Raw genomic sequence first — 25111 nt, 5'->3', positions numbered from 1 at the left:
TCACATGGCAGAAAAACTAAATCCAAGATAATTTCATTACTTTTGGTTAGCTATCGTCTTTAATTTAGTTTAGGTTTACTTTACTTTTCAGTTCAGTTATAACAAACTTATACTCTTTTAGAATAGCTTTTAATTTACTGTATAATAACCCTGCATTAATTTGCAGACAACCTATAAGTCCTCCTAGGCTAATAGTCAGTCAGCATGTAGCCTCGGAAACACAGACGTTTTTAATAACGGGTAGAATAACCTGGTCCGAGTCCACTTCAATTGGCATAGAGTAGCGCAAACATCGATCTCTGTTGATTTCTGATCGTCTGCACCTGACGCACACACGCACACCAGTACACACACACACACACACACACTCCTCTCTCTCTCTGTCGCTCCAATTAGTTAGTCTCATGTCGCGCAGCTGCGTCTAGATTCTCCCGGCAGATCCTGCCGGGAGCTGCCAGAATCAGAATCAAACTTTATTGTCACATCACATAACATGTTTGTGCAGGCTCATCATTGCAGTTAAAAGAAAGAAAGTGCATAGTACATGACTAATCTACATGGTACAATATGTATGTATGCATATAAAATAATAAAATGGCCCTATGCCATAGAAAGCATATGTGGACCCCAGGCTAGTCGGCATGTAACACAGTTACGTTTAATTGATTCGCCGCTGCCGTGCGACAGGGTTGTCCTTCTCCTGAACTCCTGTTTCTGTAGCGTGAGGCAGCTTGATGTTCAAGTACACCCCCTTGACATGACGTACAGGTACACCCCCTTGACTCGATGTACAGGTACACCCCCTGGACATCACGCTAGTACTTTGTCCCAGGTACTTAACCCTGCAGCAGTCCTAACCCTTGATGCTGCTGAGTGCCAGGCAGGGAGTCCCATTTCTCATCATCGTCTTTGGTATCGAACTCCAACCTCCCAGTTTCATGGCGGGCACTCTAGACACAGGGGCCACGCTGTTTGCTGAGTCTAGATCAAATATTTGCTGTACTAGTATCAAGCCGTTACACTGTGGATTATAAGTGTTTCATTGACCCTTACACTGTGCTAGACAGCTCCTTAACAGAGACCTTCACTTATGACGGTGACGAAGAGGAGATCCTGAGTCCAGAGGTCACGCACATAGCTGCCGAGGTTGAGCACAGCGTCCACACAGAGGTCAGTGTTAAGTTAACCTGCTGAGAGGTGGAGCACAGCGTCCACACAGAGGTCAGTGAGATTTGAGCGTTCATAGAAGAGGGCCTAGTATAGAGCTGTGGGGGACCCCTTTCAACTAAGTATATAGGCGGGTGTAAATGGTAGATAGAAGTGAAATTGCATATTATATGATTTACGCTAAAACTGGGATAACTGTGTTTATGTTTTTCATTATGTGAACGGGCGTTATAATTATGAGCAACGTTTAGACCAGCTTAGCCATCTACTTGTCTTAGGGCGGCTATCAGCATATCAACAACGGGTAACAAACAAGGAATCCGAGTCAGAATTTCATCCTTTTCACCTGACCCAGAATAAATAGAATTACAGCCAGCCTATCATGCCACTGCAACGTCTTCTGAGTCTTGGCTCAGCCTCAGTCGCCACTGACTCGGCGCCGTTCCAGTTATGTACGTAATCGTAAATCATTATTAGGCAATGCCCGGAGCCGAGCAATATTTTTACAGGAAAGCAGGGCAAGTCCCGTCTTCCTGGAATGTGTTGTCACCATGTTGCTCAAACCCCCGAAGAGAATTCCTGACTTGCGGACGTGGTATATTTCTTTTTTTTTTATATATATTTTTATCCCACGATTTTGTAACCCATTTTTCACCCCTGTGTCAATCATCTAATGTGATCCTGGGCTCTACACACCCTCCACCAACCTAGACCTATATATGGGGGACAAGGGGAGAGCAACGGACTTGAACTCATGCTTCCTTCATGCCTGAGTGTCCAAGTCGCTCCTTTACACCTGACAGGGGGGAGTTTCCCTGGTTGGACGTATAGCGCGTGGAAGGAACACGTTATTCCAACCAGTTCCTTTCCCCTCCATCAGGCGCCCCGGCTGGCCAGGGGGAGGCAGTTTAGAGAGCAGGATTACTGCATGTTTTTTGTGAGGGTATATTTCTTGACGAGGTGGTGGTGTTTTCTGTGGTCACTCTCTAGGAGCTGGGGGACATGAAGAGACGCTACCCTCAGGCTGTGGTGGTCCAGAAGAGCTGGCTGGAGGCCTGCTTCTCCAGGCAGAGGAGGGTCAACGCCGCACCGTTCCTCCACCAGCTCACATGATTCTAGCAGGTGTTTCATCAGCTCACATGATTCTATCACTGCAGCCTTCCGGTAATCCGGTACAGAACTCGCCAGTTTACCAACTCGCTGCAGCCGAGAATTCTTCATCAATGTCTTCATCGTTATTAATGCTAACATGCTGTCTTCATCAGTGTGGTGTCATAGTGTGTCAAACCCACAGATGCTGTAGTTCATTTCCAAAGTGATCAAATTATTTTGTGCAATTAAATGGTCAGCTAGAAGCTAGATAATGATTTTGACTAAGACAGGAAAGAGGCCTCACAGCTCGTAGTCACGATGCCATAAGAAATATATTTTTCCAACGTTGCCTTCTTCAACTTGATAAAAAAAAGTATGTGTAATACCAAGTACCAATTACATTACATTGTTTCGGTACTTTGGTGTTTGAACTTTAGCATTCTTACTTAATTTAGTGTAAACTAAACAACTATCCCCTCTCTCTCTCTCTCTCTCTCTCTCTCTCTCTCTCTCTCTCAATGCAATTGAAATGAAGGTGAAGTAAAACTAAAATGCACTAAACCGCGGCGAGTTGGTAAAGTGGTGAGTTCTCTGGTATCCAGCGTTCCTGCATCAGCTCACATGATTCTAGCAGGTGTTTCTACATGATTCTAGCAGGTGTTTCATCAGCTCACATGATTCTAGCAGGTGTTTCTACATGATTCTAGCAGGTGTTTCATCAGCTCACATGATTCTAGCAGGTGTTTCAGCTCACATGATTCTAGCAGGTGTTTCATCAGCTCACATGATTCTAGCAGGTGTTTCAGCTCACATGATTCTAGCAGGTTTTTCTATCCACCTGCATCAGCTCACATGATTCTAGCAGGTGTTTCAGCTCACATGATTCTATCAGGTGTTTCAGCTCACATGATTCTAGCAGGTGTTTCTTCAGCTCACATGATTCTAGCAGGTGTTTCATCTCACATGATTCTAGCAGGTGTTTCAGCTCACATGATTCTAGCAGGTGTTTCAGCTCACATGATTCTAGCAGGTGTTTCAGCTCACATGATTCTAGCAGGTGTTTCAGCTCACATGATTCTAGCAGGTGTTTCAGCTCACATGATTCTAGCAGGTGTTTCAGCTCACATGATTCTAGCAGGTGTTTCAGCTCACATGATTCTAGCAGGTGTTTCAGCTCACATGATTCTAGCAGGTGTTTCAGCTCACATGAATCTAGCAGGTGTTTAGCCAGGTATTTCAAGGTGTTCATCAGCTCACATGATTCTAGCAGGTGTTTCAGCTCACATGATTCTAGCAGGTGTTTCAGCTCACATGAATCTAGCAGGTGTTTAGCCAGGTATTTCAAGGTGTTCATCAGCTCACATGATTCTAGCAGGTGTTTCAGCTCACATGAATCTAGCAGGTGTTTCAGCTCACATGAATCTAGCAGGTGTTTAGCCAGGTATTTCCAGGTGTTTCTATTGACTTTGTATTTCAGTCACGTCTCAGGTTGGGCCTCTCAAAAGGAACATGATTGTAAAATCATAGCACTTACAAAATAGAACATTTTATCCTTCGCCTGCGTTGTATGCTATGTGTTAATTAAATACGCTTTGCCTTTGTTATTAGTCTCATGTATTAGCCTTATTACATTTTTTAAGATATTGTTTTGCTTTATTGATAGATTCATAGTAGTTTGACAGGAAGGGGGAGAGAGATGGGGGGGGGGGGGAGACACGCAGCAAAGGACGTCGGGCTCGGGACTCGAACCCACGACACGCCGTCAGGCGGGATTACCAGCCTAGGTGCCTGGCCCGCTAGGCCGGCCCAAGCCTTAAATTAACAATTTCAAAATAGCATTTTAATTTTAATATTGTCCATTATATAGCGTTTTTTTTTTTTATGTTAAATCAAATGATGTTAATTTTAATTCTGTAATAGAATGTAAATGCTATCGCATTATGAATTCACTTTTTATCTCAAAAGATTGCAAGTTGTATTTATATCGCCCATTATGACGACTCACGTCGTCATTTTAGGGCACTAAACAAACATTAAAAGTCCATAGACTTCGGCCGCTACTGGCCAAGTGGTCCAGGCACAGATAGGCTCTGGCCTGACAGCGCGTCGCGTGTTCGAGTCCCGTTCATGACGACCTTTGCTGCGTGTCTCTCCTTCTCTCTCTCTCTCTCTCTTGTCTATCTTCACTTGATACTAAAGGCAGAAAAGTAAAAAACGAATCTCTTAGACTAAGTCCATAGACTTGGCTGGCAAAGCCATGCATTTCGGGGCTGTAAAAGGGACCCGATGGCTCCCTGCTTGGCGGGAGCACCTCAGCATGGAGGGTTGTATTGGGGGAAAGTCTTGCACGCTACAGAAACAGGAGATGGGTTGGTTCCTGCCCGATGTAATGGGCCACCTGCAGTGAACCGTTTGTGCCCAAGGCTACCTGTACCTATACTACAACCTATAATTAATATTATATATACATAAACACGCACTGAACCCACATGAACTCTAGCATCCCTTCTCTGCCCTACATATTTGTAGTAATCTAACATCTATTTAGTGGAGCCCTTGGTGACGATGATGGGAATCTGCCTAAGGACTTACTCATTACAAAAGTACAAACTATAAATAAATTAAAATAAATTAATATGAGAAAGAGGCAAACATTGTGTAAATAGGCGATCTTTCAAAAAGCGAGGCGTTGTGAGCTTGTAGATCTTCTATTTTCAAAAATATTCATCTGTGGAACCGAAAATCTAATTCCTCGCTCAACTCCTGTTCCAATATCCATATTAGGATCGGGGGGTCCCCAGTTCAAATATGATTATTTTGTGGGGTCCTTAGTTCAAATATGATTATTTTGTGGGGTCCTTAGTTCAAATATGATTATTTTGTGGGGTCCCCAGTTCAAATATGATTATTTTGAGGTGTCCCCAGTTCAAATATGATTATTTTGTGGGGTCCCCAGTTCAAATATAATTATTTTGTGGGGTCCTTAGTTCAAATATGATTATTTTGTGGGGTCCCCAGTTCAAATATGATTATTTTGAGGTGTCCTTAGTTCAAATATGATTATTTTGTGGGGTCCCCAGTTCAAATATGATTATTTTGTGGGGTCCCCAGTTCAAATATGATTATTTTGTCCCCAGTTCAAATATGATTATTTTGTGGGGTCCCCAGTTCAAATATGATTATTTTGTGGGGTCCCCAGTTCAAATATGATTATTTTGAGGTGTCTCCTGTTCAAATATGATTATTTTGTGGGGTCCCCAGTTCAAATATGATTATTTTGAGAGATCCCCAGTTCAAATATGATTATTTTGAGAGATCCCCACTCCCCAGTTATTTTTTTTTCCTTTTTTTTTTTTGGTAAATATTATTTATTATGCTGAAATCCATGCGTCCATACCGGTTGCCCATGGCAGCCAAGCAGCGTATCGGAGCAGGCCCTCCCTCCGGGCCATGGGATGGTGATGTATAGAGTGAGGGTGGAGCATACAGTATAGGCATTAGGCAGGGCCGTCCACATGCTCGGCAGGACAAGACGAGACACACGTTGACATAACATTGACATACCATTAGAATGTTTGTTACGCGGAAGATCAGCATGAGGCTACTGGAAATACATATGATAGATTCTATTAACAGCTGGGATTACAGTAGGAATTTATAGATCACACTTGAACTTCACCCTGACTTTCTACAAGACTTTAAAATTACATCCAGGACTTTATATAAGACTCACCTGCAGCATATAAGGTAAGGAAGTGATCCACTTTCTTATACAACAAGAAGAGAAGACATAAATTTTTACCATTTGGAACGGGACATATTTTTATGTAATGGCTGTGTTCATTTTGTTATTGCAGCCTATTGCAGCTTATGTACGAAGGTTTTAGCTTCTAAAAACATGAGCAAAAACAACGGAATGTTTTTTTTATGTCTGTTTGTTTATTGATATTTAATACATGATCAATACAATAGCCATATTTATTATGTTGTAGAAATGTAGTAATTGTGCGTAACTTCAACTTTCGATGACTAGTTCGGGGGGGGGGGGGGGGGGGGCGACAGGAAGAGATCGGCATCGAAATATTGCACAACACCACAGATTTATAGATTTGGATTCATGTGCGCTTTTCCGTGTGGCGTGTATGTGCGCGCGCGTGCGGACGTCCGCAACAGCCACATCTGGGTCAACACTCAACAGACGACACACTTTTACAACAGTTGCAAATTCTGTTGATACTTGTTGTTGTTACTCAGAAATTGGCGACCTATCGAATACCGTGACTCTATACGACTGACGTCAGTTCACCTGACAAGACTTTGAGTTGGTGTTCTGTTGTTGTTTTAGTTTTATACACATAAAACCCTAATAGTGGTTCCCAAACTGGGGGCCCCCCCAAAAATATGATTATTTTAGGGGGTCACACAGCTTGATACTGATTGATTGAACATTTTATTTCACACATAGAATTTCAAACGAAAGCCTTAAAGTCAATACAAAAACTGTTAATACTTTAATGTGGACGACCCATGTAAACGGGTTGAAAAGGACAACCCTTGATCTATAAATGCTAGCTTACTTGTAGAAGTGCTGACATGTTTTTTCAATTGGTTACAACACGTCTTAAATGGCATTTTACTCATTTATACTGTCTTTTATAGTTTGAATGTTGAACGAACCTTTTGACATTTTCTTTGATGATTGAAGTCATGCCATTTGAAGTCAAGGTGTTTCCCGACCCGTGTTTAGTCATGATGAATAATTAATGATTCATGTCAACTCATGTCACGGACTATGATAGATCACCCCCCCCCCCACGCCTCAGGTTTATGTACACATTACTCATCCTTCACACTGACTGATCATCATTACATTATCCTCCCTTTTTTTCAGGTCGTGACCCCTCAAAATAATCCTATTTGAACGGGGGACCCCTCAACATAATCATAACATTTGAACATATTAAAGTTAGGTAGATTCCCATCATCCTCACCATGACACCAAGGGCTTCACTAAATAGATAATGGCTAATTACTCCAAATATGTACAGCAGAGAATTAAGGGATGCTAGAGCATGTCAGGGACGTGCACACATGGACGTCAAAGGGGGCTTCAGCCCCTTCCCTTTTACCCGTCTGTATAAAACAACTGCCCTTTCCAGACCACGAATGCAGCGTTTACTACATGGTGAAAGAAATGCACATGCCCCTCCTCTCCTTTCCATGCCGTACCAGAACGCAGCATTCAGGAGAATTGCTTTTTTCCGAAGTCTCCTGAATTTGAACACAGTATTTTGCGTTGGAAACCATGTCGTTACACCCCATCTCCACTAGCTAAAGAGTGCAGGTTTGCGCCCCGAAAATAGATGATCTACAAGCTCTCAACGTGTCGCAGCGCGACACGTTGTGAGCTTGTAGATCTGCTATTTTCGCTATTTTTTTGTCCAAAAGTGCCCTCTTTAACGAGATTTCAGCCCTTGCCCCTCATGGTTCATGTAGTTCAGTGCGTGTGTAATGTATAATATATTACAAAACAAATTAAGTTTATGGTTGTACAGGTACAGGTACAGGTAGCCTTGGGCGCCAACAGATCACTGCAGGTGGCCCATCGGGGCAGGAACCAACCCATCTCCTGTTTCTGTATAGCGTGCAAGACTTTCCCCCCCAATCCAACCCTCCATGCTGAGGGCCAACCGCCAAGCAGGGAGCCATCGGGTCCCTTTTACGTCATGTGCCATGCAGCCAAGTCTGTGCACTATTAATAGTTCGTTTTGAGCACTTTCGACAAAAAATTTAAAGAGAAGAAAGTGAAAAATGACAGGAATATGGGAGAGAGAGAGAGCGAAGGGGAGAGACACACACAGCAAAGGTCTTCATGAACGGGACTCTAACACGCAACGCCTGTGTGTGGCATGCCATACGCCTCGATCACTTGGCCAGCAGGCTCCCCCAAGTCTATGGACTTTGAATGTTTGTTTAGTGCCCTAAAATGACGACGTGAGACATCATAATATGGTCGATATAAATACAACTCGTAATAAGTCTTTTTTTTTAAGACAAAGGTGAATTCATAATGCAATATGCATTTACATTTAATCTTCAGGTGTGCCTCATTCTATGACAGAATTCAAAAGAATATATTTTCATTTAACAAACAAAAAGCCTGCCAAATAATGGACAATATTAAAGGCTGGTAATCCCGCCTGACGGCGTGTCGTGGGTTCGAGTCCCGAGCCCGACCACCTTTGCTGTGTGTCTTCCCCAGCTCGCTCCCCCCTTCCCGTCAAACTACTATGAATCTATCAATAAAAGGAAAAAAAACAAAACATATCTTTAAAAACAGAAAACGTAAATTAAATAAGGCTAATGCTTTTTAATTTAAAACGTATTTGAACACAAATGAATGTATAATTCAATAGCATTCACACTTAATCTCCAGCTGTGCTCATTCTATGACCGAATGAAAAAGCTAAAGAAAATAACATTAATAATAATAATAATAATAGCTCAAATTTATATAGGGCTTTTCTAAATACCCAAAGCGCTTTACATGGGAATTAACACTAGGAACAGACTTTTATAAGAAAAAAACTAAGCAAAACATAACGGATACAGCAACAGTACAGGGTTAAAAAGATAAAAGGATAAAACGAGGCCTCAGCTGGGGAAAGCTATAATCCTGAAGAGGTGGGTTTTGAGCATTGCTTGTATCATTTTCGATTCCTACCCTAGTACTGTATAGTACAGTACGTGCCCAGATGTTTGTTGGTGGTTAGAGCGTTCCATGACATGTAGGCCTTGTTTCCGCTGCTATGAAGCATCGTTTCCCATTCATTAACACCAGCAGAAATGAACAACCACAGCTTTAACAACCAACAGTCCCATATGTGGGAGGGACGTGGTCTCTATACACTAGCGCTGTCACTCACTGGAACATATTACCGGTATATAATCTTCTTTTTATTTCTGTTTGCTTTTTAGGCTTCAAAAATCACAAATTGCACAGTGCAGATATGACCAATAAGAAAGTATTACACCCATCTTGTTCTCCCAGTAGATTATAGAATTCATTTTAAAGGCTCACACACACAGGACCCTCCATGGCCACTCGGCCAGGCACCCCCACATCTCTGTGACCTGCTCCAACCTTAAAAAAAAGACCCACCTTTTCAGACAGGTCTTAATTGTAACATAAATAGTCCTGTGTTGATTCCAGTGCCAATTGTTCCGTTTTCTGTCTCCTTGTGCGTTATGTTTTGCTTTTATAGCTGTGCACTTTGTGACTCTGACAAATGTACTGTACTTACGTACTTATTTCCTTATAGGTTATAGGGAGCATCTTGCAGCGACCACACATGGATGTCCAGTGGAACAGCCTCCATGATGCTGCCCTCGGCCCTCTGCTCTGCCTCTGCATGCACTAGGTAACTAACACCTACACACAGTTAGCCTGGGCACCATTTCATTTAGGGTATATGATCCTGTCGGGAGCGGATGATATCGTTACGGCAGGAACAACAGGCGGCAACTTTATTGAGGGAAAAGGAAGGAACCTTCCTTTCCCTCAATAAAGTTGCCGCCTGTTGTTCCTGCCTGTCGACTACAAAACAATACTATAACATGACGTAACGATATCATCCGCTCCCGACAGGATCATACAGACTTTTGAAACAGAGACCAGGCTTTCCTCCGAGGTGGTGGAAAGCCTGGTGAGGCGAGGTTAACACACAATAGACACAGAGCAACAACAACCAGTGATTTTCTACTGTTTTGTGTCCAAGGCACACCAATGTGACTACATTTGACTGAGGGACTGCTTCAAAATGACATATTGGTTGTTCAGTTTGACTCATTGGCTTATAGAGTAATGTCTTGCAGAAAACATTTGAGAAAACAGGATTGAAAGGTTCCCTTCTGTGGACTCTAACATTACTCCTAGCTACATGTTTAAGCATTTATTTCATATTTACATTTCGTCGATTTCAGCTCTGACATTTATTACAGACATGCTCTAGTATGTAACGAGTCTGCCTGTGCTATTATAACTCATTTTGAAAAAAAGGTGAAAAGCTGGAATTTGCGCCATGGCAGGCTCTCAGTCAAATCTGGTCATCAATATCTGAAATTCTTTATTACGAACAATCACTTGAGATGAACCATCTCGTTTTCAAGGGGGCTCCGCAATTCACAAAATACACTTCATACATAAAGACACTTTTTTACAAACAATTCAACCAGACAAGACAAGACAAAACAATACAATTCCTTGATAAACAAGAAACAACACATTAGCAACAAAACACAAAACAAAAACTGCAACAAAACAACATTTCACATAACATGGACATAACGTAGACATAACACATGGATCATTTGCATCATGATTAGTGAAAACATGAACAGGTATATAGTCTCCAGATGAGAGGACAGCACAGTTTTAAACAAATGAAAAGATGTTATTGAACGAATATGGACAGGTAGATTGTTCCAGTCACAAGCTTTGAAGCATTGAACATAAATTATTTATTTGCAATGTGAAACGACCTATTAAAACATATTGTTTTCATGAGACGCTACATGGAGATATGGCTTGATGCGATGCATGCTTAGAAACATTTTCCTGTTTGGTTCTAGTTTTCTACTTTCTCTTTCCCCTCCCTCTCTCTCTCTCACATTACCGCGGTAGATGAATGTGATAAGCAGTGATAAAAAGTAGAGCAGTTTCAATCTGACTGCAGCGGAAAGTTTTGGAAGCGCCTGAAAGCCCTCCGTGGTCTCAGTCACGCCCACTCACTGTAAACCACTAACTCTCAACCTTCTGTAGACGCTCTGGAGTCTGGACCACTAACCATTTGAACAATCCCCACGCCCCCACAACAATATATACAGTGTACTGTATTAAGTAAGTACAGTATAGGCATAACACAGTCGTTTTCTATCCGTATAGAATTATGTCTAAATGTTATTCATGCAAACATTTAAAGATCTGAAAATTCAAGTTCAAATGTTTTGAGTTCATTTTAAGCTTTTTTTCTACACACTAATAAAATAAATACATTTTATGGACTTATTAAATAGTATGTAAAGATATTTTTGATATAGATACAAAGGTAAGATATAGATTTTCTTTTTGTATAATTTTTTTATTTACATTTACCACCTGTGATTATGACATGGACCACTAGCGGTCCCTGTGGTGCTCCCCCAGAGTTAGTGTCCAAGTGTCCTTGAGCAAGACACTGAACCACTAATTGCTTCTGATGTGCAGGTTGGTGCCTTGCATGGTTTCCGCCGCCATCGGTGTGTGAATGTGTACAATTACAATTTTAGGCATTTAGCAGACGCTCTTAATCCAGAGCGATTTACGTTAAGCAATAACAAAAAAATAAGCATGGGAATACATCACATAAAAATGTTTAATTTATCATGAAACATGCGTAAGCTAAGAAAGTAACAGTGGAATATCTATATAATGAAACTATACATATATACTATACTATGCTATACATATGTACTATGACGTGCTATGACTATACATACAATGCTCTTATAGTGCCGTCTACATAACATGCTATAAGTCTGTAGCAAATGCTATCTCTAAGTCTACAGAAATGCTATCTATGCACAATCTATATGTAAAGCGCCTTGGATAAAAGGCTCCTATATATATATATTACCGCTTACCTCCAAACCCAGCCTCAACACTCCAGAAGAGGACGACGAAACCATGAGCAACAAGGTGGACTGTGATCCCGGCAGACCCCCGGGGGCCAACGGCAGCAGACCAGGGGCCCTGACCAGCAGCAGACCGGGGGCCCTGACCAGCAGCAGCAGACCGGGGGCCCCTGACCCCGACGACCAGCCCCGGCCCCGGCCCTGCACCGACCGCCTCCCGTCCGTCGACCCAGACTCGGTGGCGTACGGCGGACATAGAGATGGCGCCGGGTACCTCCCGTACCAGCCTCCTCACGGCCTACCGGCGGGCTACAGCCAGCCCACTCCCTTCCCCAGCCAGGAGGGGGAGCCCTCCTCCTGGCTCCACCCCCCCAGCCTGGCCAGCGGCTGGACCTGCAGCGGCGGGGGAGGGGGCTTCCCCACAAGGTTAGAATAGTTTTGTTTTAGTTCGTTTTTAGAGCGGATTTGCTAGTTTTGTATTATTTTTCATTTGTGTGACGGCCAAGCTACACCAGGCAATTTTGCGCGCGTGCGTATGCGTTTACTGCGCGCGTACAGTGCGTTTGGATAGGACCAATATATGTCAATGATACCAGCTACACCAAACGCACGGATACCGCGGGCCATCCTACGCGTGCTCTAAAAATAGGATCGGTTCTACTTGTTTTACGTGCGTACAATGCCCCCATGCGCGCGTATCTATCCTCCCGGAAGGTCCCGCACAAATCTGCCGTGCGCCACAGATCTGGTGTAGCCGGGGCATTTCGCAAGCATACTTTGTGCGCGCAGTGCGCTTACGTCAAATGCACACATGCCCGGTGTAGCTTGGCCGTCACAGTGTAATTAGTTTTTTTCATACTTACTTATTTGTCAAGGAGCAGGATTCCAAATGGTCAGAGTAAGTAGAGGCGCATTGTGTAATAAAAACTCAACAAAAGATACCATTTAAGATATTTATATTCCGTTACTGTTGGTACAGTTTTGTAAACACACAATAAAGTTTCATTTAGTTATCGTTGTAGTTTTTTTATTATACTTTTTTATTTTGTTCAGTTAACCGAATGTATGCCAAGAACGTGGGATTCCATTTTATTCTCCACCCGACCGCCTGTGTGCCAGAACGTAAAAATCTGTCTTTCTTTAATGTTATTTAACAAAATTATTTTTCAATTTTAGTTTTTCGTTAAAGGACCACTTCACCACTTTTCAACCTATCTTCATATAATAGGTCCTCACTAATAATCACGATAAAATGGCACGATTTTTTTCTACTCAGTCTGTGTCTCATAGAAGGGCTGTGGGCAGTTTAGAAACCGTCTTCCAGTGACATCATCATTAGGCAGATTCGTTTTTAAACAAAAATGTTTAGATTTTCATTATCGTGAGAACATTGCATTGCATTGCAACTTTTCAGGACTAGCTTGTATTCCCCATCGATGATGTCACTGGAAGACGGTTTCTGAACTGCCCAGAGCCCTCCTATGGGCTGTGGGCGAGATGATTATTAGTGAGGACCTATTATATGAAGATAGGTTGAAAAGTGGTGGAGTGGTCCATTTAACTCTAACAGCCTTTGCTTCCCCAACAGCCTGCCGTCCTACCCGAGCCCCAAGGACCCGTGGCCCAGCTACTCCCCTGGAGACAGCCCCCCCTCCTCCTCACGGTTCGGGTCCCTCCCGGGCCGCTACAGCCCCTCCCCCGGCAGCCTGGAGCAGCCGCACTCGCTGCGCTCCAACCCCCCCACCTCCACCACATCAGCCTACAACGTTCGCCACCACACCATGTCGCCGTACCACTGCTCGCCTCCGGGGGGCGCCTGCTGCGCGCAGTGCCCCGCCGACCTCTTCAACAGGGCGCCGCCACTTCAACACCACCACCCCCCCACTTACGGCCACTACTGTGAGATTCACGTAACTATAACTTAACCAATTTTGGTGTTTTAAGCATTATATGTTATACCTTAGCTATTGAAAAAAATGCAGATCTACAAGCTCATAGCCGAGCTACGAGCTTGTAGGTCTGCATGCTATTTTTTTTTTAATTGTGAAAATGGTGCAAATCTTTGAATATATATTCTTTCACAGCTCAACGTTTTTAACTCAAATCTTTGCTTCTGGGAGGGTCCCTGGAACAACATATTTTCAGATGGGGGTCGGCGGCCAATTACATACTGTAATCTTGGGTGTCCTTGACATGAAAATGTTTGAGAACAACTGACATAGAAACATGGGTTTTTCAGAAAACTTATTTTAATTTAGAAGACATAATTCACATAATAATTCACATAATTCTGCGAAATAATTCACAGATTTTATTTTAATTTATTTTATAATATATAATTTTTAAATGCTGTGTCATTACAATTATGTTTATCTACTTGAAAAGTGTGCTGTCAAGTTCGGGTCTGAAGGACTTTGATTGAAAAGTTTTTAATACAAATAGTTCCATCTTAAATGTACACATGTGGTTTCGGGTAGTTGTTGTTGATATGTATATAGCAACACCTTTTTTTAATTATTGTTTTTGAATAAAAAAATCTTCTTTTTTTAATACTTTTATTTATTATTATTATGATTTGGTTTTTTTAATACGTAGATCAGGATTTTAGAAGGCATATTTCTCAGAATCGGCCTCAGGTCAAAATAGGTTAACAAGTCCCAACACGTGAGTGAGGTTTGTAGGTCGGCTATTTTCACTACTTTACAACTAAGTTAGTTTCATGCCTGACGAGGCCAGGATCTGCTCTTCTGTTGTCGCTGTGTTACCGTTGAAATCATTCCTATGCTTTCCTCATTGTGGTCTCTGTCTCCGTCTGTCTCTCTGTCTCTGTCTCTCTGTCTCTCTGTCTCTGTCTCTCTGTCTCTCTGTCTCTCTGTCTCTCTGTCTCTCTCTCTCTGTCTCTCTGTCTCTCTGTCTCAGATGCAGACAGCCACAGGCTTCCTGGTGCTGGCTACGGCTTGAGGTGAGCTTTCTAGATACCTTCTTAGTGCTTTTTAGTCTATGAGCAATTTCCGTTGCTTAGTTTTTATGTATTAGTCCTTATTGGTCGCGTTACTAAACGTTCCTGTTCTCCCTTTGAGCTTCTTCGGTAGTGGGTTACTGTATTTATGAGCATTGTATCATGTCTGTCCTGTTTTTTTGCTGTGTATTTTGTTGTTACTGGCAGAGCTGTGTCACTTATTTTGCCTCTTGTCTTGGCCAGTTCACACTGTGTAAAAGAGACTTCAGTCTCAATGTGGTTTTTACTGGTTAAATAAAGGTTAAATAAAATTTACAAAAAAATACGATACATACATGATATTGGTTTATTATGGCGATACGATACGATTCAATGATTTGAAATCGATACAGTAACTATTTAGCAAATACATTAAACAACTGAAACTTGTGGATAGTGCAGCTTTCTACGGGAAAGATGTATTATTATGGATATAAATAAGTAAACAGTGATTCTCTGGCAAATAGACATTGTATTTGAACACATTATGGACAAACCCACGCCTTGACGTGAACACAGAGAATACACACGTTTATCAATAGACCAATTGTAGCTACTGTATATGGAATGGAAAAGTAATTAAATCCATCTTTTTCCTTTTTCTTCGTAAAATTGCTAAATACAATGCATAAATACTTAGTATTGTACAGTAACAAGTTGAGAGACTTGCGACATAATTTAGAATGTGCCCTGGTGAGTTCTTTGTTGTGTTAATTATATTCCTTTAGTTCTATTGAAAGGATAATCCCCTTGAGATGCCTCATAAACACCTCAACACAAATGAACAGTACATACAATACATACTGTAAGAGCCATTTGAGCCATGCATCTATTCTGTGCCGTCATTGAAGGACTTGTCAATCAAGGCCTTGGTTGCCATGGTTACAGGGAGGGGTATTTAACCCTGGCCCTAATCAGGTGCAGGTGTTGCTGACATGCAGGGTTTTTAGACTGTGTTTGGAGGGCTCATTGTCTACCGGTATATTCTTTTGACTTATGTTTATTTATTATATATATATATATGTAACAGTATAGGGCTTTGGCAGCTAATACATATATATCAACTGAATGGACATGTTTGTACATCACTTTCTGTAGCACACGTCATAACGTCTTCAATCCTGGCTGTTGGCAACCAGTAACGCCTAATAATGGGGTTTAGGCGCTACCCATACATTACACAAACAATACAACAGTACATCCATATATACATACAGGACGAAACAGAAGAAAATCTCTCCCAGAGGTAGCCGCTCCCAGCCTCCTACTCCACTGATTCAACCCATAAGCAGCGTCTGCTAAATGCCTAAATTGTAAATTGTACAAAGTACAAACATGCAGTACTACCAACATGCAAATGTAATAATAATAATAATAATAGACTAAGCGAGGTATAAATATGAACATGCACATTGGGACATGCACAGTGAGTTTCTTTGACAATGTCTAAATATGTATGCGTTCTGTCCAATACAGCGGCCACTACGGTTCCTCCAAGCAGAATAATCCTGCCTACAACAGCCCTCTGTCTTTGGAACAGCGTGAGTACAAACTACAGAATATACACAATGCTACAACGTAGGAGATCGACAGGCTGTAAACTACAGAATACACAATGCTACAACGTAGGAGATTGACAGGCTGTAAAGCCGTCAGGCGTCAACGGAAGCATGAGTAAAATATAAAGTGGAAGTGGAGCCTCCTCCCCACTTCCGTTTCGTCTTTACACTCGCGCAGATTCATCCTAATATACATCGAAATCATCTAAGCATTATTATAGCTTGCTGCTCAGCAGAAATGGATATACACATAAATAAATAATATAAAAGCTATTTTAAAATATATTTTCGTGCACAGAAAGGCCAGCTTCCTTACTGGGATTTGGGGAGGTGTAGTTCCAGACTCTACAATAGCATTGTGGAACAGGTGTCTGGGAGGTGACGTTCCAGACTCTACAATAGCATTGTGGAACAGGTGTCTGGGAGGTGACGTTCCAGACTCTACAATAGCATTGTGGAACAGGTGTCTGGGAGGTGACGTTCCAGACTCTACAATAGCATTGTGGAACAGGTGTCTGGGAGGTGACGTTCCAGACTCTACAATAGCATTGTGGAACAGGTGTCTGGGAGGTGTAGTTCCAGACTCTACAATAGCATTGTGGAACAGGTGTCTGGGAGGTGTAGTTCCAGACTCTACAATAGCATTGTGGAACAGGTGTCTGGGAGGTGTAGTTCCAGACTCTACAATAGCATTGTGGAACAGGTGTCTGGGAGGTGTAGTTCCAGACTCTACAATAGCATTGTGGAACAGGTGTCTGGGAGGTGTAGTTCCAGACTCTACAATAGCATTGTGGAATAGGTGTCTGGGAGGTGTAGTTCCAGACTCTACAATAGCATTGTGGAACAGGTGTTTGGGAGGTGTAAGTTCCAGACTCTACAATAGCATTGTGGAATAGGTGTCTGGGAGGTGTAGTTCCAGACTCTACAATAGCATTGTGGAACAGGTGTCTGGGAGGTGTAAGTTCCAGACTCTACAATAGCATTGTGGAATAGGTGTCTGGGAGGTGTAGTTCCAGACTCTACAATAGCATTGTGGAATAGGTGTCACTAGTGCTGTAGCAACAAGTGAAAGAAATCTCAGTATTTCACCCGAGGGGAATGATTTATTACAGTGGAATTCAGACACAGTGACAGACCAGATTGAAAACACTTTTATCATTGAACAGACAAGTGGGTCTTTGTGGTCCGCGAGTAAATATCCCCCCCCCCCCCTTTTTGTCTGTATGTTTTTATTTTATTATTATTTTTGAGCTTTTCATAGATTAAAAAATAAATTCAAGTGATTTTAAAAAAATAATTTCATGAATAAAATGTAAAAGAAAATCACACCCGTGTGAAGTGAGGGGCGCTATATAGGCCTATACATCTTTTGAGACGTAATTATCAGATAAAACAAACAAACAAACATTAAACCTGTATATAGGACGGGCTATAGCGCCCCTCAACAATAAAAATTTAAATGTATATAGCCGATCTACAAGCTCACACTTAAGTTGTAGATATGCTATTTTCACTAGTTTGGGTCCTTGGGTGTCTTTTGGGTGTGTCTCACAGGCTAAAAAGTGTGGGAACCACTGCTATATAACTTAAGGATAATTATGGTATGTATGTGAGTGTTCACACTGATGAAAGATAACGCCCAGTGAACACGCTGGAGGCGTGTTGTCCCCTCCTCTCTCCTCTCTCTCCCATACCCGAGGTGGGGTTGGCCAAAGGGCCTTTCTGTGTGGAGTTTGCATGTTCTCCCCGTGTCACCTATAGGATAGGTACCCTCACCTGTTCTCCCCGTGTCCCCTAGGGTAGGTACCCTCACATGTTCTCCCCATGTCCCCTATAGGGTAGGTACCCTCACAAAAAACATGCCGTAATCCTGGTCTCTATACTGCCTCCCCCTGGCCAGCCGGGGCGCCTGATGGAGGGGAAAGGAACTGGTTGGAATAACGTGTTCCTTCCACGTGCTACGTCCAACCAGGGAAACTCCCCCCTGTCAGGTGAAAAGAAGCAGCCCCGTTGTGAACCCGGGCATTTTGAGTACCCTAAAGTTTTATGTTATAAATGTTGAGTATATGGGTCCCCAGCATTTAGAAACTGCTGGGTGATAACTTGCATAATGGATATTTTCATAATTCATAGCATAATAAGCTGGGGTACGTACTGTACCATTAACATCCAATATAATATCAAAGTTTCATTATGCTTTAAGTAGCATGGGACGAGTCAAACTAGGGGGTTTTCATGATGCTGAATCCATTGCAAGCATTAGTTTTGCACGAAAAACACACTTTTGGCTATGGCCAAATCACAAATACGAAGTGGACTATAGAGCGTCCCTCCCCCTTTCAGAACGACGAGTGGCCCAGGAAATGAATCCCAATGCATTTTTTTCCCGTAGGCTTTTCTTAAAGTATTTATTTAAAGACGGTTACGCCGCCGCAGACAAAGCCAACTCGGCGTAACCGTCTTTAAATAAATACTTTAAGAAAAGCCTATGGGGAAAAATGCATTGGGATTCATTTCCTGGGCCACTCGTCGTTCTGAAAGGGGGAGGGACTGCGACGCTCTATAGCCAAATTTGGTAATGATACGAGCGCCCCTCCCTCTTCTTTGACTGTAATCCAGGACGGGTGTTTGTGACGTACGAGGCGGACGACGACCGACACGTCAACGAGATCATCAACTTCGTGGCGCTGCTGAGACACAACGGCTTCGACACCCACGTACGTATGGGGGGGGATATTTAAGCAATAAGCCACGAGATGTCTCAGGTTACCGGGTATTTTACAGGGTATTCCCGGGTATTAGAAGATCTGCCTACGCCCCCCAGCCAGTGTAAAATACCCGGTAAGCTGGGGCGTCGAGTGGCTTATTGCTTTTCTAAAACGGTTACAAACATATAGCAATGTTAACCTAATAAAACTATTTAATTCACAAAAGTAGCTACGCTTTGCGCCACCAGAGCGAGCCACGTCACTTCCTTGTTTTGCTTGGCAAGTATAGCCCCCAGCAGTGTTGGCAAGTAACTTAAGTAATATACTACTTTCAGTAATATTATTACTTTTTTCCAGTAATATGTAACTTAACTAGTTACTTTCACATTTTGAGTAATAATATTACATTTACTTTTTTCAAAAGTAATATTATTACTATTTTCACGAGCCTTGGTGGAACTGTGGGTTTGAGTGTTTATTTATAATGGTAGACTGGATAGGGGTCAAGTTGCTTTGCAGACTGCTGATCTGCTCTAGATCTAGACTCTAGAGCGGATACGGAAACGATGCACACTCGTCGGTATGTATGTGTGAAGTATCGGATGCAGAAGGGCGGGCCTTAAACTGTCCAGAACACGGAACAACAACCTAAACTAGTGTGTGTAACTCGTTAGACTGCACTGTTAGAGAGAAGAGATCTAAATAAACTAACAATGGAGGAGGTGGAGGAGACAGAAACACCGGCACAACAAAGCGTTATAACATTCAATACTTGGAAGTATTCGCATTATTTTGAGTATGTCCGCGATCGAGACGAGATGAACATTATTGTCCGCTGCAAGTTGTGCATATGGAAGAAGCTATATTCCACGTCGAAATCTACTTCTAATCTATGTGTACAAATGCATGGATCCATCATCATGAGTTAAATAAACACTGCAGAATAGGGGAGGGGGGACTGCTAATGTTGAAAATGCAAAGTAAGACTTTTGGGGACAAAATATGCAATTACTGGGGGCGAGAGAAAAAAGTAATAAGTAAAGTAATAAGTAACTAGTTACTTTTCTCAGGGAGTAATAAGTAGTGTAACTTTATTACTTTTTTTTAAAGTAATAAGTAATAAGTAGTATATTAGTGTTAAAGTAATATTTTGCCAACACTGGCCCCCAGTGATTGAAGGAGTGGGTTATCGGTGGAATTTACACCGGTCACGTGGCGGTATAACCAGCCAATCAGAATCAAGTATTGGGACTACCCGTTTTAGAATGATACTTTTACTTGAATGCGAGTACTTTTGTCACCACTGATGTGAAGCTGCTTCAGCGATGCTATATATAGCCAGGGGTCACAGAGGTCACCCAACATGTCCGACCGTACCGACTTGGTCCTGTCCGTGGGACGATATTTTATGTTTCACACACCATTTATAATGTACTGTACTTATTTTATTTTGATCACAAGGCCCATTTACTGATTGTCAAGGCTCCAGGTTTTCTTCAGAATATGTACGACACTGACTTTACAACACTATTCATTCATTAGGACTTTAGGAGTCCAACTATTACTAGTGGTTCTCAAATGGTTTATTTGCAAGGACGCCCTTAACTCTCTCTTAACTTAATACAAATGTACACTCTCAGAGTTATCGTTTTGTATGTCCGGCAGAAATTTAATTTTGACAAAAATGTCCACCACAACCACAAGCCAGCATGGCAATGGCCCCTGCTTGTATCAGCTGTCCAGCTTCCTCTTGCATGGGTTTGCGTGCGTGCGTGCTGTGATCACAACTCATTTGACGTGACGTGTGTTTATTCTCCAGATCGACATGTTCGAGCAGCACTTCAGGAGCATCAGCAAGATAGACTTTATGGAACGCTACCTCAGCGAGGTACACACGCACGCACGCACACACGCACACACGTACGCACACGCGTACAGCACACACACACACACCACACACACGCACACAACACACATCCGTTTGAGCGACCTTTAATCACTCAAACCCTAGCTATTCTGAGGTGAAGAGACTCTGGTCATATTGTAGTCAAAGTGTGGAAAACATAAAACACAGCTAGTGCCCATGTTTGTTTGTTATGAAAACATAAAACACAGCTAATGCCCATGTTTGTTTGTTATGAAAACATAAAACACAGCTAGTGCCCATGTTTGTTTGTTTGTTATGAAAACATAAAACACAGCTAGTGCCCATGTTTGTTTGTTATGAAAACATAAAACACAGCTAGTGCCCATGTTTGTTTGTTATGAAAACATAAAACACAGCTAATGCCCATGTTTGTTTGTTATGAAAACATAAAACACAGCTAATGCCCATGTTTGTTTGTTATGAAAACATAAAACACAGCTAATGCCCATGTTTGTTTGTTTGTTATGAAAACATAAAACACAGCTAATGCCCATGTTTGTTTGTTTGTTATGAAAACATAAAACACAGCTAGTGCCCATGTTTGTTTGTTTGTTAGGTTTTTCGCACAAATTACTTGTCAGACAGACGATGACAAATCAATGAAAAACTGTCCATTTCTGGATTTTCCCTTTCAACAAACACTCACGGGCAGCAACAACACTATATTATCAAAACAAAACAAATCATCTGTATTTGTATCTTATCTTAATCTCGTTCTCTTTGAACCTGAGCGGGGGGGGGGGGGTTATAATGAGTTGTGAAACGCGTGGAGAACTTCAAAGCGACACAACAGAATGTCGTTGGCAAACCTCGTTGGCCCCTTCTTAACGGAAACCTTCTTTGATGTGCGTCGGCTCGCTGCCACCGCTCGTTAACGCGTTCAGGACGGGAAACCGCTTCTGGTGTTTTTCGAGCGTTAGTTATGTTATACTTGAGCTATTGGAAAATAGCAGATCTACAAGCTCATATAGCGCGGCACCGAGTGCCGCGCTATATGAGCTTGCAGATCTGCTATTTTTTTTTAATCGTGAAAATGTGGGCGGAAATCTTTGAATATATATATTATTTCATTTTTTTAAATTTTCTTTTAATATAATTTTTATCCCACGATTTTGTAACCCATTTTTCACCCCTGTGTCAATTATCTAATGTGATCCTGGGCTCTACACACCCTCCGCCAACCTGGGGAGAGCAACGGACGTTTTTTAACTCAAATCTTTGCTTCCTGGAACAACATGTTTTGAGATTGGGGTTCGTGGCCAATTACATAATTATAATCCTGGGGGTCCATGACATGAAATAGTTTGAAAACCACTGACATAGAAACATAGGGTTTTCAGAAAAATGTTAGGATTTAGAAGCCTTTTTTGTTTCTTTTTTAATCGGCCCTCAGTCCTCAATGGGTTAAGTTTAATGTCTTGTCTTGTCACGCAGAAGGAATACCTCATCATCATAATCATCAGCCCAAAGTACCACGAGACGGTGACGGCGCCCCCTGTCAGCCTGGAGGGCGACGAGCGGACCCTCAACACCGTCTACATACACAAACGGGTTAGTTTCACAAACAGCGGGTCGCCCACGTGCTATTTATGCAACCACTCCCTTACGGAGCTGTTTGTGGCTGGGTGGGTGTCTGGGTATGAGCACGAAAAAAAGCATGGTTGTTTTTCACCACCTGTGCGCAACCTAACACACACACACACACGCACGTATTAACTGTATATATGATGCTTTCGGGCGTGCCAGTACATTAGAGTGTCAGTACAGTACAGTAGGGGTCTGCAACCTTTTTCACATGAAGTGCCGCATGTTTTCATTTGTGTGATAGTCAATGTGCCATATAATTATGACTGTCCATATAGGATACATATAACAGGCTTAGAAATATTTTCAGGATCATTAAACTCAGAGCAATAACCCACCTATAATCCCTCCCCAGTCAGGAGTTAGAAGTTTGAATGAATGTACGATTTTATTATGTGCAGGATGTAAATGATCATGTAATTTGTAGATGTGAATGGACTTAATCTAACTGACCACACTTTTTTGGAATATTTAATTTAAAAAGAAAAACCTTCTCTCTCTCTCACACTTGTGCCAGTGATCACCCTCCCCTGTGCCAATGTTGGCACCAGTTCCTAAAAGGTTGCCTGGTACAGTAGAGGGTACAGTAGAGGGACCGCCACACGGTAACTCTGTCATTTCTCAACCGTTTCGGACGCGGGGCGGCTCGCCGGGACCGGACCGGCACCCTGGGCGCGTTCCTGTGCGGGTCTGGAACTCCGGGAACCGGGAACCCACACACAGAGTTGCACCACTCACTTCGCACGGGTGTGATTTTGATGTATTTGACAGTTATTGCCATGTCTAAATTGTAAAAATGTGCTTTTCAGTTGCAGAATGAATTCATTCAGAATGGAAGCAAGAACTTCAGGTTCATCCCCATCCTGTTCCCTGGAGCCAGGAAGGTGGGTTCCATTTTAATGTCCCCTCATGGAGCCAGGAAGGTGGGTTCCATTTTAATGTCCCCTGGAGCCAGGAAGGTGGGTTCCATTTTAATGTCCCCTCATGGAGCCAGGAAGGTGGGTTCCATTTTAATGTCCCCTGGAGCCAGGAAGGTGGGTTCCATTTTAATGTCCCCTCATGGAGCCAGGAAGGTGGGTTCCATTTTAATGTCCCCTGGAGCCAGGAAGGTGGGTTCCATTTTAATGTCCCCTGGAGCCAGGAAGGTGGGTTCCATTTTAATGTCCCCTCATGGAGCCAGGAAGGTGGGTTCCATTTTAATGTCCCCTCATGGAGCCAGGAAGGTGGGTTCCATTTTAATGTCCCCTGGAGCCAGGAAGGTGGGTTCCATTTTAATGTCCCCTCATGGAGCCAGGAAGGTGGGTTCCATTTTAATGTCCCCTCATGGAGCCAGGAAGGTGGGTTCCATTACGTCAAACCTCAAATTACTTACGGTGTGAGCAGCTTTGTACACACACGCGCGCGCGCGCGCGCGCACACACACACACACACACACACACACACACACACACACACACACACACACACTAAAACTATCTCAAACATTCCCAACGGTAACAACACGTTAAAAGATAAAAGATGATACAAAAGGTCATTTATAAGTCATATTGCCAGGGGGTTGGATGTTTATTTACCTGTTACCTCTCCACGTTGTGCCTTGTGTCCTGCATGCAGAGCCACGTGCCCAACTGGCTCCAGAACACCCAGGTGTACGGCTGGCCGCGGGACCGCGACGACATCCTGCGACGCCTGATGCGCGTCGAGAAATACAACCCGCCTCCCATTGGACAGCTGCCCACCATCATCCCCATCCCCATCTAGGAGACCTCCCATTGGACAGCTGCCCACCATCATCCCCCTCCCCATCTAGGAGACCTCCCATTGGACAGCTGCCCACCATCATCCCCCTCCCCATCTAGGAGACCTCCCATTGGACAGCTGCCCACCATCATCCCCATCCCCATCTAGGAGACCTCCCATTGGACAGCTGCCCACCATCATCCCCATCCCCATCTAGGAGACCTCCCATTGGACAGCTGCCCACCATCATCCCCATCCTCATCTAGGAGACCTACGCTCTGGGCATCAGACAGCTGCTCACCATCATCCCCATCTAGGAGACCTACTGTACACGAGACAGCTGCTCACCATCATCCCATCTAGGAGACCTACTGTACACCAGACAGCTGCCCAACATCATCCCCATCTAGGAGACCTACTGTACACCAGACAGCTGCCCAACATCATCCCCATCTAGGAGACCTACTGTACACCAGACAGCTGCCCAACATCATCCCCATCTATAGGAGACCTACTGTACACCAGACAGCTGCCCAACATCATCCCCATCTAGGAGACCTACTGTACACCAGACAGCTGCCCACCATCATCCCCATCTAGGAGACCTACTGTACACCAGACAGCTGCCCAACATCATCCCCATCTAGGAGACCTACTGTACACC

The 25111-nt window shown here is 43.0% G+C and overlaps 2 protein-coding genes across 2 annotated transcripts in view; both read left to right on the top strand.

The window, feature by feature from the left end:
* chd1l (chromodomain helicase DNA binding protein 1-like) overlaps positions 1-2280 on the top strand; it is a gene marked incomplete at its 3' end in the record, with an annotated part of 45408 nt that extends 43128 nt beyond the window's left edge. The window contains exons 24-25 of the mRNA XM_080769658.1: positions 1064-1170; positions 2158-2280. Coding sequence (XP_080625784.1) covers positions 1064-1170; positions 2158-2280 — 230 coding nt within the window. The remainder of the gene's footprint in view (positions 1-1063; positions 1171-2157) is intronic.
* A 7299-nt stretch (positions 2281-9579) lies between these two features.
* On the top strand, positions 9580-24635 carry traf3ip2l (TRAF3 interacting protein 2-like). Its single transcript, XM_080771247.1, has 10 exons — positions 9580-9680; positions 11953-12357; positions 13520-13830; positions 14851-14893; positions 16406-16470; positions 19108-19205; positions 21016-21084; positions 22558-22674; positions 23517-23591; positions 24322-24635. The coding sequence occupies exons 1-10, from the start codon at positions 9616-9618 to the stop codon at positions 24466-24468; spliced, it is 1395 nt and encodes a 464-aa protein (XP_080627373.1). The 5' UTR covers positions 9580-9615; the 3' UTR covers positions 24469-24635.
* The last annotated feature ends 476 nt before the right edge of the window (positions 24636-25111 follow it).

Source organism: Protomyctophum bolini (assembly GCF_963924005.1).
Source record: "Protomyctophum bolini genome assembly, chromosome: 8".
Lineage (NCBI taxonomy): Eukaryota > Metazoa > Chordata > Actinopteri > Myctophiformes > Myctophidae > Protomyctophum > Protomyctophum bolini.
Note: the sequence above shows the minus strand (reverse complement) of the source record. Positions and strands in the feature narration are given on the sequence as shown.

Excerpts from the sequence above, each read along its gene's own strand:
- traf3ip2l (XM_080771247.1), top strand. The coding sequence starts at position 9,616 with ATGTCCAGTGGAACAGCCTCCATGATGCTGCCCTCGGCCCTCTGCTCT. Across the intron at positions 13,831-14,850 it reads CCCCACTTACGGCCACTACT|ATGCAGACAGCCACAGGCTT; the intron begins GTGAGATTCACG and ends TCTCTGTCTCAG. Across the intron at positions 14,894-16,405 it reads GGTGCTGGCTACGGCTTGAG|CGGCCACTACGGTTCCTCCA; the intron begins GTGAGCTTTCTA and ends TGTCCAATACAG.